The following is an 18238-nucleotide window of genomic DNA, read 5'->3' as shown; positions in this document are numbered from 1 at the left end:
ATTTGTTTGTTGAATCCAGTGGATCTTGAGGCCTTTGCCACATGGCAATACAGGAGAAATTTCAAAAGCTGTATGTGATATGTAAGAGATTCAGAAATGCGCAGAAAACAATGCCAAATTCCTCTAGCCTACCACAATATGCTTTTTTTTTTTAAAAAAAGAGAGAGAAAATTCTACATTGTTCATTAAATCCCTCCCCACAGCATTTGAACAGTATTACTGCCACACTTGCCCATCATTTGCTGGCTCCTAAAGAAGCATTTTATCTCACATCCTTGAACTATGTGTGTCTTCACTGAACAAGCATAATTTGTCTGTTTCTCTTGAAACTCTTCTCTGAGATTAAATATGCAAAATCAGCATAGTGGGGAACAACCGTCTGGAGGAAAAGACCATCTCATCCTAGAAATTACCTGTTAGAATCTTGTTGATGAACTGAAATAGTCAGGGCAAGGGTCTTCCGGAAAGTATGGTCCGAATATGTCTTGCAGTAATACAGACACACCATTCAAGTTGGAGGGAAGATTTTATTTTATTTGGGGGTGGGGGTGGGAAAGAAATTGCCTCTGCAACCAGACTTGCTCTTTACATTTGTAATACTTAAACAAGTTCAATAGGGGGCCCTTGATGCTTTGATCTAATGCCACAGTACACTTTTTAATGAGTGAAGTTTGGAATATTGTTGTAATACAGAGCAATCTAACAGCTTATTGTAATAAACAGAAGAGTTACACCTAGGAGACCCTTCTTCTCTTTCTGTGTGCTTGGTCTGAAACAGGTAATTACGAAAGGCCTCGGATCAGTTTTGTAAAGGCGGCTCCCTGATGGGTGCCATGACTGAAGTGTGACATGAGCCTTTTCCAATACAATGGGTGGCCTAACATTCCTTTAGAAGGCCAAGCTCATTAAATATTCTGTTCTCTCTCTCTCTCTCTCTTTTCCACCCCCGCCTTTCCCTCTTCATGCACTTAGCTTGAGTCTGAGCGAAGTCTGAGGTTTCTCTGCTGAGGACTTAGCAAAATTGCTTAGAGTTCTCAGATTGAATTTTTTATGTGTATGACTTCATGATGGCATTAGCATGCGCTTTGATCCATGTGTGAATGGCACTGGGTCGGCTCTTATTGCCATATCCAGATGGTGTTACGGGGAACAAACAGTTGTGTTTTAGGATTTCTCAATAGACTGTCTAGACTGGCTTTGTAGCAGACAGATACAGCCACCCATCAAATTAGCGTTTGTCAGATTTATGGTAATGGTTCACCAAAGCCTTCCTGTCACTGACATTAAGATTTACGCCGCCAAGTTATTTTGTTTTCTACAAGATATAGGGAGCCTAATTTATTTACAGAGCCCCCACCCCTTCCCAAACTCAGATTCAATAGGAACCACTTTCAGATGGATGGTTCGTGTTTTAGAAATTATTAAAAATCAGTGACTTGCAGCTGGATGGACTGAGGAAACCTTTTATTTCCCCTTTCCGATAAGACGGATGTGTGTTCTTTTAGTCAGTGTGTCCCATATGCTGCTTTTAGAAAGAAAAACATGTATGTGGATTACTGCGGCTAGAGTTTGAACTTTCATGTTACACTGAAGTAACATGAGCTGCTCCCTGTACACAGTGGGAATAACCTTTTGACAGGCACTATGTCCATTCTCAGTGGAAATGTTTTTCCAAGTCTGGCCAGTGTGCCTTTGATCATACCACCTCAAATGTAGGGGTCATAGCTACTATGCAAGGCAAGAACCATTAGCTGTTGACCAGAGCAAAAGATAAATTGGAGAATAGGGAGCCTTTGGGCCGGGGGGGGGGGAGAGGTTGATGTGTGGGGGGAGAGAGATTTAAATGGAAACAAAACTCTCTGGGACTATCATTCCTTCCTGCTAGAAAATCAGGAGTAGATAAGTGTGGTGTGTTTTTTTTAATGGCTTGTATGACTGTTTGAGAATTCTGTTCACACCAACACTGCAGGCTACTTTTATTTTTCCAGGTGACAAAGAAAGGGACCGGTTGTTGTTTTAATCCAAATATGTAATAGTAGATGGTGGATGTATCACTCTTCTCACTTTTTAAAGCACATTTAGCTTTTTTTTTTATGGAGACTACAATTTTGGAGGTATCTTTTCCTAGTTTCTCCAGTCACTGCAGTGTAAAACAGTGGGATTATTTTTTGTATTTTTCTCCCACGTAGCAATATGAAACAGAAAAGTATAGTTTATACAGAAAAGTATTGGTTTATACATGGTGTTCAGTGTTTATGAAATTACGTGAAAGGTAACAAAGGCGTTTCCCCCTATTCTCCCATGTAGTGGACACATTTTAAAGGTGACTTCTGATCCCAGGACACAGTATTCAGATGCTGATGAAACATACTCCCAATCTATACCTTGTGGAGGGAGAAAAAAAGCGTGGAAACTCAGATTTTGTCACTGGCAACAAGGTTTCACTTGCCTTATGCACCTGCTTCTTACAGTGGTTTCTAGTACACCAAACCTGGTCAATGAGCTCTCTCATGTTTCTTGTGCAGCCATTGCCAAAACAAGCTAAATAAATAGTTCTCCAGAACCTGCAAGCAGATATGGGCCCCACCGTGTTTCCATGTGGTGGTTATGTTTTTTGCACTGTTCAGTTGCAGTACCATATAGAACATAACAGTCAGGATGAGGAGTGCTGGAGACCACCAGGAGCTACAAAGAGTCGGTGGAAAAAGGAAGGCTGGGTGTTGGCCTTCGGAAGGCCTAGTATTTTAGAAGCAGTAATACAAATTGTGTAAAAGGATTCAGGTAGTACACCTGGAATGTTACACTACTTCCAGAACTTATTTTCTGTTTGTTACAATAATAAACAACTATGCTGTTACTGAGCATGAGATAGGTGCAATTTGACTTTACAGTAAGGAGGAGAAAGGAGAACAAATTTGGAGGCCTGCTTGCTTTCAAAAATGTGCACAAATGGCTTTTTTTAAAAAAGAAAGCTGATGAGAAGATGGGGAGAACTGAACTTTTAAGATTTGAAAACTGAGAAACATTAATTGACAGCTTCAGTTATGGTTCCATGTTGAAGAATAGATAAAGTTAAGGAAACATTTGAACCAAGAAATGGGCTGAGAATGTGCTGTGTTCTTTGTAGGAAAAAAAAAACGACTTGCAGAAGTAGAAACAAGAACTACTAATAAAATACAGTTAGCAGAATGGCAGTTGCCTTGCCCTTTCAACACAATTTAAAATAGTATTACTATAGTAATTAGGAGATTGAAAACATCATAGTGTTAAGCCTTACAAGAGATTGCATGAAGTCCAGAGCTAGTTAAAGATGTGGCGCTGTGGGTTAAACCACAGAGCCTAGGACTTGCCGATCAGAAGGTCGGCAGTTCGAATCCCTGCGACAGGGTGAGCTCCCGTTGTTCGGTCCCTGCTCCTGCCAACCTAGCAGTTTGAAAGCACGTTAAAGTGCAAATAGATAAATAGGTACCGCTCCAGCGGGAAGGTAAACGGCGTTTCCGTGCGCTGCTCTGGTTCACCAGAAGCGGCTTAGTCATGCTGGCCACATAAAGTGTACGCCAGCTCCCTTGGCCAATAAAGTGAGCTGAGCACCGCAACCCCAGAGTCGGTCACGACTGGACCTAATGGTCAGGGGTCCCTTTACCTTTACATCTGTTTATATCTGTAAATTGAGTGCTTATGGTCCATTGATTTCAGGGAAATTTAGGCTTCTCTGACTTTTCCGTTGCTGGTACCCACCATGATCTTGTAAACAGAAGAGATAACACAAAAAGGCTGGAGTGAAAAAGGTACTTGAAGAACATTCTTAAAATGACTTTAATTTATTGCCTTTCTTTCAATCATCTCCTAAAAACAGTTTCCTTGTTTTGCACCTGCTTCTGATTATTGTAATATTTTGGACCCTGCTTCTGGCACTATTCATAGGTCTGAAGCACAAGTATAAGCAAGAGGTAGGTAAAAAGGTAGCATCTAGACATGAAAAAACACATATACAGATATCCTCATCAGAAAGCTGGTATTGTACACTTGGTGTCAAACCAGAGTGAGTTGTTGCAAAATGTGTGCAGCAACCCTGAATGAATGAATGAATAAATAAAATTTTCTGAACATCATGATCTTCAGAGGCCATGCTTTGGGTGCACCTCCCTGCTTTTGGAGGGGGACACAATTAGAGACGGGAAAACGAGGCTTTGTTTTGGTACTCCAAATTTGGAATGCTGTCCCTAGGAAATGGCATTTTGAAACCAGGTGAATACTTTTTAAAAAATTCTCTCAGGCCTTTAAAATATTTTTGCTTTTTAATTTTTCTTTTTTACTCCTTTGGTCTGGTGAAATTCCATTTTTGTGCTGCTGCTTTTAACTGATTGTATTGTTTTGTTTTTAAATATTTGCAAATTGTCCTGGAAGTCTTCAGACTGAAGGATGGGATATTAAGTGCAGTGAGTAAATAAATAGCCTTGGTCTGTACAAGGAAGTTGTACAACTTCAAATGAAAGCTTTTGGGAGGCTGTTTATTTAAAATGAACTGAACAACGGCTTATCTAAACTCTGCTTGCAAATATAATAGTACATTGCATACAGAATTCGCAGCACTGAAGCCTCATTCTTGCATTTTAATAGTTTTAAACTATCATCAGGATGTCTCTTCACCCTAATCTGGACATGTCAGGTTAAGTAAAACATTGGTTTTATGATTGCCTATAATTTAATTTGGCAGGGCATAATATCTATTTTGCTCATTAGCACCCCCAAACCAATAATATAAAGCTAAATAAAAATAAAAAGGGTAGAATAAACTTTGTGCATCTGTTTCTTTGTATTTTTATAGTCCTGCATTGAACAAGATGTCTAGTCTTCTGTAGCTGCATATGATGTGGTACTTGTCTGGCTTTTAGATAACAAACGAAAGAACAGTGCCCTTTAGAAAACGACAACGTCCTGTTCCTTTCATTTACTTGTCCTAGACGTATTGGAGCTCTTGCTCTATTGCAGAGGGCACCGTGATCTGTTTTCTAAAGCCCATGCCTTTGGCAAATTGTTGTTTTTCTGCAGTCAACATACAATAGTAATCTTAATGCGCAGCACTGTGTGTGAATAAGCAAATATAAAAAACCCCAGGCTCAAGACTGTAAAAATATTGTGTGTTTTTCTAAAGACCAAGACAACAGAAAGGGCTAGTCACTGAAGTGGATAGTGGCTGTAATAGAGCGGAAAACTGGGGTCTCCTCAAAGAAGGAAGTGCTAGGATACACATGCTTTGTAACAACATTGTCTGGCTCAGTTTCTCATAAGGGTTTTTTATTATTAACAATCTGCCCTATTGTGGACAATAGTTGTGAAACAGTCTTCTGAAATTTCAGCTCTTTCCTAATTAAGGAGAGGGATATTACAGGCACAGGAAACCTTTATTCTACCTGCAAAATTCTTGTTGGAAGACACTGGTGCAGTTAAGTAATATCACTTCCTGGTGATCTGCTGCCCACCCTTTAAATGGGGATGTGTATCACTTCACTGCTGTGTTTGGGAGTCCTCCTGCTCATTTTGTAGACTGGGGCCCTAGACCTGTGCCCCAGGATCCTGTAACTACATCACTGTTTGAAGAAGAGGTTTAGACTTGTGTTTAGGGCTACTGTTGAAACTCCTTAATTTGTATCCTAAAAAAAATATCTTTAAACCAACCTATTATTCAGGTAGCTTCATGCATCAGACGTTTCTAGCTTTACATCAAACCTGGTTGTATATATTATTTGCTAGAGTTTGCCACGTACATTTAAGAAAAAAGCCATTTCCTTCCACTTCTTGTGCAATAAAAACTTTGGAATAGCAGCATATAATATATGATGGAAAAGTCAAAAGATAACTCATCGCCAACCTGGAGAAAGTTTATTTGTAGTCTTTAAAAACTGTTAATGTCGTGTGGAATCTCTCTCTTGTTTGGTTTTAGGAATATCACTTGTGACTCAAAATTTACAGGACGAAAACACAGCATTATGCTGTACAGATTGGTGAACTGGATTAGAACTGAGTTCACATCACACATTCAGAGTTGGCATGGTATTTGCAGGGTTCTGTGTTCCTGCAGAAAGATTTGTGTGTTTTTCTACCTACTTTGAAAAAGTCAATTTATCCCTGTTTTAGGCTTTCCCCCCCAATATATGTCTCATATCTGTGGAAGTTGTGCCCATAAAACTGGCACAAATGATAAGATGTGTAGTTTATGTACTGATCAGTCAACATGTAACAGTCAATAGACATTTTGCATGTGTTAGAGACAAATACAACTGAAGAATCTTGACACATAGAAACTAGATCTCGCCAACTAGTCAATGCAGTGTCATCTCTGCAATCATTTCAGAGTTGTATTTACAGACATTTGGCAGAACTAATAAGAGGTTCTGGTCTTATTCTAATTCATTTTCAGAAATCTTTTCTCTATGGCCTTCTTTTACACTTGCTTTTTTCTTTGCCATATCTTCATTGGAGACTGGGTCTTAATGATGCTCCTGACATGGGTGTCAGTAATAACATAAATGTACGTGCTCTATCATTTATGAAGGGCACATATATTAATAATAATAGTAATAATAATTGCTACTTTCCCCTTCAAGACATGCAAACAGAGACCTAATCCTTCATCATTGTCTGTTCACATGTGTTTTAGACATGTGCATTGTACTGAGGTATCTGCAGTTCTCAAGCTCTTCGCAGCTGCAAAGGGAAAAAGAGGGAGGGTGTGCATGTGGCACTGTCTTCCCTTGCCTTAGGTGGTGCAGACTCTTGTGCTGGCCCTGCAAATGATGAAATATTATCATTATTCCAGAAAACAGTATCCTGATAGGCAACCAGTTATGTTTGAGGAGTACTATGGCAAAGCACCTGGGGGTGAAAGGCCAGAACCCCACTTCTTGCCCTCTCCTGTCTCAATGAGATGCCTCTCATTCACATCCTCTCTTTGTCTTCTAGAGTGATACATTTAATTCTAGATTAATACATTTAATAAGTCAGTAGTGTGGTGTAGTGGTTAAGAGCGGTAAACTCGTAATTTGGTGAACCGGGTTCGCTTCCCCGTTCCTCCACATACAGCTGCTGGGTGACCTTGGGCTAGTCATACTTCTCTGAAGTCTCTCAGCCCCACTCACCTCACAGAGTGTTTGTTATGGGGGAGGAAGGGAAAGGAGATTGTTAGCCGCTTTGAGACTCCTTAGGGTAGTGATAAAGCGGGATATCAAATCCAAACTCCTCCTCCTCCTCCTTCTAAATTAATATATTTTTCTTCTAGATTAATAACAATCTTGCAGGGGACTATACCTTAAATAATGTAGCAAATATCCCCTTTTTCTAAACTTGTACCAGTTCTTGGCAATTGAGGTGCCCCGGCAGGTGTTTGGTGATTACAGGACAAACATTTTTGGGGTAGATTAAGGAGTTAAATAGCATTGACACTCAGGCTCTTCCTTAATCCATACTGAAAGAATGCCACCATTTCTTAGGCTGATTCGCACATGATAGTAGCTACATGAAATGTTTGTGTGAGTATGAAATTGCTGCTTGGCTCCTGTGTTGGCTATGCTCACAAGAAAGGGTTTGAGTGGAATGGAATTTCACAGGCTTGGTGTATAACTGATCCTTTTACAAACAAGTTGGGATGGCAGAGGCATCTAAATTAGTTTTAAAATACAGTTAGTAGCCCTTTAAATGTTATTCAAATGCTTGGTTTCTATGGTCCTATGGTTGGTTGGCATGCTTCTGTCTCGGGAGACAATGGAAGAGTGAGTGTTCAAATTAATGCTTGTTTAGTTGGTTGTAGTTGGCAGTTGTAGAATATTTATCAATACATCTATGGTACTCACAAAACAGGGCTCAGTTAGCCAAGCTTGTAGCATACTTTATTCATGAATCATATTGAAGAAGCTTTTCTAGCTTAGTTGAAGATCTGTAAAAGGATGGCTTTTAGCACAGTTTTGTGCTCCAGGCTATTGTTGAATAATCTGCGCCCATCTTTCATTTTAACAGGAAATGACAAGGGGAGCTGTTTCCTCAGCTTCTCCATATTTATATTCCTCATTGGTTTCTTGTGTTTTTCCATCAGTGGTTTGTTTTCTCTCTCTTCAGTCTAAGTAATGTTGTCTCTAATGTTGCTAGTTTTTGCTTGCTTCTATCTTCTCCTGAGTTTTCATTACAAGAGCTTTTGAGAATCTGTAATTGCTAATCTGGGATTTAGGGAGTATGGTAGTTTGTGTGGGATGAGGTAGCATTTAATGGTTTGTGCAACTTTCCCAGGATTCATTGCCCAATTTCTTAATACTTCAGGAAAAAAGAGGCATCAACCAGCCCAGCCCATGTCCCTACTTACTGAAACCAGTTTCTATAACAGGTAGGGAATGTGGGAACAGACCACATCCAGCTCTAGGGATGACATTCCTGATTTAATGAGCTATCAGAGGATGAAGCACAGCATCCACTTCCAAATCTACTGACCCTTCTTCATCTGTTAATTTGAAATCCTAACCTTCCTTCTCTATGATTGGCTTGTGCGGAGGCAAACACTTGGAATAAGATGGTTCAGAGAGAGCCTATTAGATTGTAGAAATATGAAAACATCGAGCAACAAAATAATAATAGATGGAGGCAGAACTCTAGGTAGGAACTGTCTTCTCTGTGTTCTATATTAGACAGTTTTTTCCTACACCCTTCCCTATTGTCTTTCACATTCTTTTGCTCACTTCATGTTGTACTGAAATGATGTTTGAATCCCAAAGTGACCCAGCTGACTCAGATCCTTAGCTAAATCAAAGCCTCTGCCTTACAATAATATAAATCATCCATGGCAAGCTTCCTCTGGCTACATATAGGAAGAATGGGGATAAAATTTGCTAAAATGTGTAACATTTTGTGTATCATATAACAGTGCTGATTTTGTTTGGTACTTGGGAATATTGCATGTTAACATGTACTTTGCTAAAGCAAGTGCTGAAGTATAGAGGCTTAATCACCCAAACCTTTTGCAAAGCCATATACCATACTTTTCCATGTATTAGGTGAGGGTTTTTTACTCCAAAATAAAGTAAAAAATGGGGGGTCATCTTATACATGGGTAGTGCAGAGGGGGGACGGGCGATTGGTTGCATCCGCGAGTAGGATCTAGCAATTGGGTGGGTGAATGGTGTCTGTTGCAAGGGCTGCTTTGGATTGGCTGCTTCTTTGTAAATTGCCTGTGTTATTTGTGGATGCGTAAAGGGCTGCATTGGATTGGCTGCCGCTTCTGCAATTTGGCTTGTTAGTGTTTGCCAGTTGGGTGAGTGATCTTCGTCGTTCCCCACCAATAATTGCTCAACAACCATGGGCATCCCCCCTAAAAAGCTCAACAACTCTGGTCAATTCTCCCCCAAAAGAGCTCAACAACTTTGGGCCATTCCCCCCCCATTCCCTTTAATTTTAGTCCCCTAAAATAGGGGGCGTCTTATACACTGAAAAGTACGGTAAATTACCTTATTTTTAGTGAGATGCCATTTAATATAATGATGATAGGTATAATTCTGCCACATACCTTGCAGCAGGGGCTTGAGCCCACTGTACGTTATGTATCGCACACACTTTTAATAAATGTTTTGGGGGATGAAATGTAAAAATAAATAATACATGTTTCATTATACAGACTAATTACCAATATAAAGAAAGGAGAACCATTGAAGAGCCTTGCTGGACCAGGCCAAGAACCCATCTAACCTAGCATTCTGTTTAGTCAGTAGCCAACCAGATGCTTATGGGAGGTCCGCAATAGCCCTCTTCTACTTATGTTAATTTCAGTCGATTGACTCTGAGCTGAACTTAGTTGGATACAGCCCATGATCTGTAACGTGGGAAGTAATCTTCAGCTTTGTTCACCAGCTGACAGGTTATATGAAGCTCTGTTCTAATGGCAAGGCCCTGCTCTATATAATGAATCTAGGTAACAAGTTGAGGCGTTTAAAAAAATGCAGTTTATTGTCCCGTAGCTATATTTACTGTCTGGTTCTAACTACAATAACAAATCAACTGTAGTGATTAAGCTAAGAAATACTGTGTTGTATAAACACAGGTGCAGATCTGTTAAGTATGAAGGTACAACCTTTATATAACTGCATGTTTAATGTTCAGAATCTTTTCTCTAAAGCACTATAAACTCCAGCAGCAGGTTCTTTAGGTATTCTTACCACCTTTGGCTCCTGATGTGTTAAGAATTTATTTGCCTTTTGAAATCTATAAAAAAAAATTCGACATAGTCTTAGAAGGCAAAATAATAAGTCCCATAGGAAAAATGAGGTTTCGTTTTTCAGATGACCAATGGCTTTTAAGATATTGCAAAGGAATAATACATACAAGTACATTGCTATTAATATAGTAATCTTTTTTGAAAAAAATAGGTTTTTATTGAAAAGTGGGAAATGATATATATTTTTAAGAAATAAAACCATATACTGAAGCCACCGAAGCATGGTAGGGAGAATACCACATCAGTACATCAACTGGAATGGTGCTGAATTATATTAAAAAACAACAACTATGCCATAAATATATCTGATCACATCTATCTATCATCTATCTATCTATCTATCATCTCAGGAAACTTTTAACCAATGACTGCTTATCAGAAATGAATAGAATGCCAGTCATCTATAAATGAGTCTGAGTTTTGTTAATGTGGCCATTAGAGCAAGGGATCATATTTTTCTATATTACTGTTCTGCTGTGGAAGAGTCTTCGCTCTTGCATTGGTGTTCTTGTTCTATTCTTGCTACCAGCAAAGTTAGGGCTCTGAACTTCGTCTCACAATATTTAATATCACTGATTTAGCTGTAGGTACAAAATTATGCATAAATGTAACTTAAGCATACATTTGCCTCTAGGACCTGGTGATAGTATGGAATGAACCTTCAAATAGTCCCCTTAAGTTTTAACACAGTTGTTGTTGTTGTTTAGTCGTTTAGTTGTGTCCGACTCTTTGTGACCCCATGGACCAGAGCACGCCAGGCACTTCCTGTCTTTCACTGCCTCCCGCAGTTTGGTCAAACTCATGTTAGTAGCTTTGAGAACACTGTCCAACCATCTCGTCCTTGTCGTCCCCTTCTCCTTGTGCCCTCAATCTTTCCCAGCATCAGGGTATTTTCCAGGGAGTCTTCTCTTCTCATGAGATGGCCAAAGTATTGGAGCCTCAGCTTCAGAATATGTCCTTCCAGTGAGCACTCAGGGCTGATTTCCTTAAGAATGGATAGGTTTGATCTTCTTGCAGTCCATGGGACTCTCAGGAGTCTCCTCCAGCACTATAATTCAAAAGCATCAATTCTTCGGCGACCAGCCTTCTTTATGGTCCAGCTCTCACTTCCATACATCACTACTGGGGAAACCATAGCTTTAACTACACGGACCTTTGTCGGCAAGATGATGTCTCTGCTTTTTAATATATCATCTGGAGATTGTATCTTTACAGCAACTTTTATGCTTTCATTGTTTCTTTGTATGATGTAACGTATATCTGAGGTTTAGTGTCTTGAATTTAGCATCTTGCCTTTAGTTTCTGTATAAATGGGAAATATGAAGATGGTTGATAGTTATTCTCACTTGAGACAACCATAACAAAAGATTAAAATAGGAGGGAACTAGGTCATTCAAGCCTGTTGTGTGATTTGGCATACTTGAGGAAGGAATTCAAAAGAGGCAAGAAGGGCTTCCTTCATTAAGTTGTTGGCTCTATGAAAGGACATACAGTATAATTTATCAAATGGAGTAGTGCATTTTATGATTAGCTAGTCATGTGATATTGATTGTTAAGTAAACGGATTACTTGTTTTCCTAGTCTAATAAGAAATATGTTGGCTGGGCAACAAGCAATGATCCTAGTCTTCTTTAAAGAGAGTGACATATTTAAGAATGCAGTCTTATGTGTGTAGTGAAATGTAGTGGCTAAAAATCTTTTTGAGAAACATACTGAAATGTACCTGGAACAATTCTTTGAATGCAATGATATGGCAAAAACAGGGTGTGCTTTAGGCCCAATTCATCTGTAGTAATCTTGATTCAACATAGTAATCCCATTGACTTTTACCAAAGTTCTGTTTGTCTTCTTTCTTGGACTTTTTTTTTTAAAAAATATTAATATTAAAATTGTGTGATATTAAATATTAAATCTTCTTCTTCTTCTTTATTCTTTCCTCAACAGTGTTTTCGAGCACTTTGCTGCAAAGGGCCTCCACCACCAAGACCAGAGTATGACTTGGTTTGCATAGGTCTCACTGGCTCTGGCAAGACTAGTCTACTGTCTCAGCTCTGCAGTGAAAATAGAGATAATATAGTATCGACAACAGGTAAGCTAATGCTTTATGTAACTTCTTAAACTAGATATATCTTTCAAAATTGTGGCAAAACTATTTGGCTTATTTCAAACCAAAGTAAAGTGTGTGTTTAAAGAATGCTTAACATCTTCCATTGGGGTAAATATCTGAATTGGAATTCTGTGCAAATAATATGAAAGTTGCCCATTTGAGTATTTAGTGTCTATCCATTTAGCTGCAGCTTGTTGTGTCGTTTAATAAATAATAATTCAGATGTGAAGCTGTAGTGATCAAGTATATAGGCAGGATATATTTACTGTATACCAGGAGGCCAGATCTTGTTAGACTACAACTGCCATTATCCCAAATTATTGGCTGTGCTGGGAGTCCAGCATTTGGCTTCCTATGCTGTTTATTTTGCATTTCTCAGCATGCCCCTTAAATAACAACTCAAGGATATTATCTACCTATTATATTTGAACTTGCTGTTCGGTGAAACATCTCTATTTCTTTGCATTAAACCTGAAATATGGATGGCCAAACTACACATCATGTGGAATTCAACATCATGCTATTACAAATGTTTCATCTGCACAAGCATACCAGCTTGCCAAGTGAATCGATCCCTGTTCGCCTCCCCCCTCACACTGTTCTGGGGATTCTTCCTTGAAAGCTGATTTCAAGGTCCGCTGGAGGTGTACAGGTGGAGATGGGAGGAAAGCCCCATTGCACAAGCAGAAATCTTTGTGCAGGGCTTTTGTTGATGGGGTTCATTAGGTGTTTTTAATGTGAAGACAGCTGTTTGTTTTTGGGCAATAGTACAAGAGGAGAAGCTCAAAGCCTTTATCTCTCTTCTTTGGTCCCAATTAAATCCTCTCCATTCCAGGTTGTGATAAGCTGTGAAGGGGGAAACCTGAGAACTTTAAGCCTTTAAGCCTTTTTATTTCCCTTCTGGAGTATATAGCAGTGTTTCTTGGGGGGTTACTTGGACTTAGCTCTGCTGTGGTCCTGATCCAGTCATGTATAAGACACTGCTGGTTTTTCAGAATGAAAGAAAGAAAGAAAGAAAGAAAGAAAGAAAGAAAGAAAGAAAGACATGGAGTTCCAACATCATGTGTAGTTTGACCCCAAGACAGATTTCATACTAAAGACGCCCTTCAGTTAATTAGTAGCTGCTGTAGGAATTTTAGTATATTTTCATATTGTGTTTTAAGAATGCTTATCACTGAAGAAAGTTGATGGCACCCTTCTGTCTATATGATCCAGTACAAATGCAGGGGGTGCGGACTGAGTATTGTATATTTTAACCAAGCCTTTAAAATAGGGAGCTTACTTTACACACAGTAGGGTTTGTTTATTCACATTTGCAGAAATTGACTGGGATGGACAAATAAGATGAAACCACTGGACACGCATGCTCATCTATGGAGGGGCTGCAAAATGGATACATAATATGTGTAATATGTTCAGTGCCCTACATATGTACAGTACAGAAAAGTATTGTGCTTATCAGAACATCTTAGACAGTGCTAGAAACTGAGATATGAAAGCTAGGAGTTGAATGGCACCTTAAACCTGGGTTATGGCCGCCAAAACGGAATGTCTAGGCACACATTTTTATAATAAGAATACAAAGCTGAAAATGAACAAACTGCAGCTAAAAACTTATATTAATTTTTCACATGGTCTAGTCCGCCTCTAAAGACTCCAAAAGAAAAAGCCATACTTCTCCTGCCTGCCCCCCTAATATTCTTAAGAGGGTCTCTTCTCCAGTCCTCAGAGCTGGAAGTGAGGAGGCAGAAAAGGGTCTACTGTTGTTCCAGCAGTGGCAGTTTTAATCTGAAATCTTAGGCACAGTACTCCTTCCAGAGGTCAGAAACTGCTTGCATTAATGAAATTCCCCTTCGCAAAATGCGCCTAAAACAATGGGAGTTTTGAACGCTGGAGCTTATGTGTACTGACACTTAAATTCTGTCTTTGTTTATTTTGATTTACTTTATTAATGTTGAAAAATCAATATAAATGTTTTGGAGAAGAAGAAAATAGCCTAGGCAGGATTTGAGTCTAACCTCTGCATTCTTACTGTTTATTGTGTGAAATGTGCACTGTGGCAGTGAGCAAAAATAAAAATAAAAATACAATTGGTAAGTAATTGATTATGTTGCCTTGTATACTCATACCCAGGAGAAGATGCAACTTTGGATGCATTTGAAAACTAAAGGGATTCACTCAAAACAATTGAAATAAGCAACCAAAGCTGCTTAATTTTAATGATTTCTGGAGGGTTAGGTATGGAAGCACCAGGAGTGGGTCAAATCTATCCCATAGAATCATAGAGTTGGAAGGGACCCCAAGAGTCATCTAGTGTTACTCAGAGCCAGCAATGAGGTCTCCTACACATCATTGACTACTCTCTCTTCCCATATGGGTAGTAAACTTGTCCTAAAGAAAAACTTGACTACTGCAGAGGCCTGTACATGTAGTCTGCTCTGCAGCTGAAGGGTTCCAGGGAAACTGGGAAAGCATCACTGTAGACTGGGTCATTTGGCCCTGATCCTAGGTACTGGGTAGCAGGTGAATGGACTAAAGGAATGTGAGGAAGCAGTGTTTACTGGATTGTCCTCCTGCAGATACCTTTTTAGAGAAGTCCAGCTGCTCCAGTTTAAGGAACTGTTCCTACCTCGCCTGGAGCAGCTGTTTCTAGATTGGCACCTTTCCATCCTTTGTCTTCTGCCACACCCTTAACCCACTCACTGCTTCAGGTTTACTGAAATGTATATCCAGTTCTAATCCTAAAAAAAACGTTGTGCCCCAGGTGTCTCTGAAAATATGTAATGATAAATTATTTTTGAGTTTGGGAGGCTCTGAATTTTGCATTTAGATATCAGTTTGTACAATTTCTCATTACAGAGAGATTAATCTGATTTCACAGAGTGGTATGAATTGAAAGAATGTAGAGAGATAAACAGAATTGGAAAGCAACTGATAATCTTCCATCAGCCTTTTGAATCCACTGCTGTTGTACCTATTATCTGGATGGAATAAGGATAAACTTTACAATCAGCTAAAATAGAATATGGAAAACAGAATTTGGAAGCGTGTGTCTCCTCTGCTTCCTTTCCAAAAAATAAAAATATGCCCCTAATTCTGTCAAAATTATGCAAAATACTGTTACACTGTTTTATTTTATATAACTATCCTGCTTCTATGATTCATGTTTTGAAGTAATTCTAAATATTTTTGGCAGCAAAATGATTCTCGGAGGAATGGAGGAAAGGGAAGGGCCTGGGATTAGGGAAGGGATTAGGGAGAAGATAACTTTTGAAACCTTGCCCAGGCACTTAAAGATCACAAGAGGTTGAAGGCCCAGAGCAGAGAGGAGTACTACTACTATTAACAAGCATACTGCTTTGGATAGTCTCTGCACTGCAAAAATTACTAACTTTTTTTGTTCTGATTTCAGGTTTTAGCATAAAAGCAGTGCCATTCCAGAATGCCATCTTGAATGTAAAAGAGCTTGGAGGTATAACACTATTAATCAACTGAATATCTGATTGGTAGTTTTCCATTTCTTGGGCTCTCTCTCTCTTAATGATAATAAATAATGCTTTATTTAATACTTAACAAGCACCTGTGACCACTAGATACTAAGCATAAGCTTAAAGGAGTACAGTCTAGAGCGGACATGATGCAGGATGAAAGCAAGGGAAATTCAGAATAGCAGCTGAGGTGCAGAGCTTGCATTTCTACTTTGCAGTGCACAACTCCCATAATTTATGTATCTACTTAAAGGGAGGAATTCAACATAGCAATATGGCAGTTCTGTCAGCGCAAGCATTTCAGCTTGCCAGATGGAACGACCCTCTCCCTCCGCCCCTAGCATGCTATTCTGAGGGTTCTCCCAGTCAAAGTGGGGAGGAGGGGGGATTCATGTGGTGCTAGCAGAAGACTTTCTGTTGGCTTCTGCTAGTGGGACTCATTAGTTGAACATGGCCTGCAATAGTGATCTGGCTTTTACTTCTGTCTTATGTCGTGTATTGTGCAGAGATGGATTATTGCACCACTGACACCGGTTCAGAAGTAGGACTAGTAAAGCATTAAAAATAATATCCATACAAATGCTGGGAATGTGGTATCTTGAAAGAGTGTGCACCCAGTGTAAGGAATGAGAATTTTTGAAACTTTAGCCAAGACAGATCTCTGAGTAGCAAAAAACCTGAAAACCTCCTAATTCATATGAATGGTATTATCAATTTAGGCTACTGTATTGAAGTACACATTGAAGAGATAGTTATTTTACTTCATTTAACAAAATGCAGATACTGCTTGAGTGTGGTAAAACCTATAAGTACAGTGGTACCTCGGGTTAAGTACTTAATTCGTTCCGGAGATCCGTTCTTAACCTGAAACTGTTCTTAACCTGAAGCACCACTTTAGCTAATGGGGCCTGCTGCGCCGCCGGAGCCTGATTTCTATTCTTATCCTGAAGCAAAGTTCTTAATCTGAAGCACTATTTCTGGGTTAGCGGAGTCTGTAACCTGAAGCGTATGTAACCCGAGGTACCACTGTTCAATTTAATGATCAATTAAAAACAGTTAAAAACAATAAAAAACACTTAAACATAATTTAAAATAACAGTAAAAAAAGATTAAAACATGTCAACACATATGAGTCTGGATAGGCTTACCTAAACAAAAATGTTTTAAGCACCCCAAAAGTGGTACAGTGAAGATGCCTGTCTGATACCAATAGACAGGGAGTTCCCTAGTGTAGGTGCTACCACACTAAAACTGCAATTTATTACAGCTGCAATTACTTACATCTACTAAGCAGACCCTAGCCAAGATACTAATCCACAATTATTAAATCTCCATACCGTGGTACCTCAGTTGTTGAATGTAATCCATTCTGGAAGACAGTTCGACTTCCGAAATGTTCGACAACTGAGGCTCAAAGGAAGGTTGGCAAAGTCAATGGAGAAAAAAGAAAAAAAACACAGCGGAAGCTGTTCAACTTCCAAGGCGCATTCAAAAATGGAAGCAATTACTTCTGGGTTTTTGGCGTTTGGGTTCCGAAATGTTAGGCTTCCGAGACGCTTGAAAACCGAGGTACCACTGTATCCGTTGTTTCCATACAGAAAACAATTCTGTATGGTGATGCCTCTTTAATGGAAGTATTGCTCTTAAAAGTAGCTAATGATGAAATGCTTCCCATTTGGCGTTATTGCTCAAGTGGCCAATGGCCCATCTAGTCCAGCATTCTGTTTTCACAGCGGCCAACCAGATGCTTGTGGGAACCCTGCAAGCAGAATATGAGTGCAACAGCAGTCTGCCACGCGTGATTCCCAGGAACAGAGGCATACTTCCTCTGACAGTGGTGGTAGAACATAATAATCATGGCTGCCAGTGGCCTCAGATAAAGGAGAAAGCTGTCCAAGGCTGCTGTCTAAGTATTTATTTATTTATTTCATCCATATACTCATGGAACAACTCCAGAAAGCTTATTCGGAACCAAAGGGGGAAAAAACGACGAGCTGTTTAGTTTGCCAGTAGTATCTGCCTATTCCTGAACTGAGAATCTTCTATGAACTGTGTCTGAAGTATTGGATGTGATACTGGTTCGAAATCTGGTAATTTCCCCAAGACTGAGTTGCTTATGAATGGAAATCTGAAAGGAAACTCTAAATAGGAAGGGAGAGGCGAGTAGAATCTTGTATATTGATAGAAATCAGGACATATTACTTCTCTGGCAAAATATGTTTGCTGTATTCAATTCCAAAGCATCTTTACTTCTGTGGCTATTACAAAAGGCAAATCGTTAAAATTTTAAACTTATTTAATAAGGATATATTTACCTATATGAAATTCTAGTGTGTTGGTTTCTGATCACCCTATTGATCAACATGTTAATTATCTCTTTTAGGCATTGAG

At 39.3% G+C, this 18238-nt stretch overlaps 1 protein-coding gene across 6 annotated transcripts in view; it reads left to right on the top strand.

Annotated features, from left to right (window-relative positions):
- ARL15 (ARF like GTPase 15) overlaps nucleotides 1-18238 on the top strand; it is a 184608-nt gene that overhangs the window by 79871 nt on the left and 86499 nt on the right. For 4 of the 6 annotated variants that reach the window (XM_083576325.1, XM_083576327.1, XM_083576323.1 and 1 more), the window contains 2 exons: nucleotides 12197-12341; nucleotides 15772-15831. In XM_083576325.1, the coding sequence (XP_083432451.1) occupies nucleotides 12197-12341; nucleotides 15772-15831 (205 nt within the window). Of the gene's footprint in view, nucleotides 1-2307; nucleotides 2495-7712; nucleotides 7770-12196; nucleotides 12342-15771; nucleotides 15832-18238 lie in introns of those variants that run through there. The other 2 variants (XM_083576326.1, XM_083576324.1) reach the window with 2 other exon arrangements.

Source organism: Podarcis filfolensis (genome assembly GCF_964270895.1).
Source record: "Podarcis filfolensis genome assembly, chromosome: 11".
Taxonomy (NCBI): domain Eukaryota; kingdom Metazoa; phylum Chordata; class Lepidosauria; order Squamata; family Lacertidae; genus Podarcis; species Podarcis filfolensis.
Note: the sequence above shows the minus strand (reverse complement) of the source record. Positions and strands in the feature narration are given on the sequence as shown.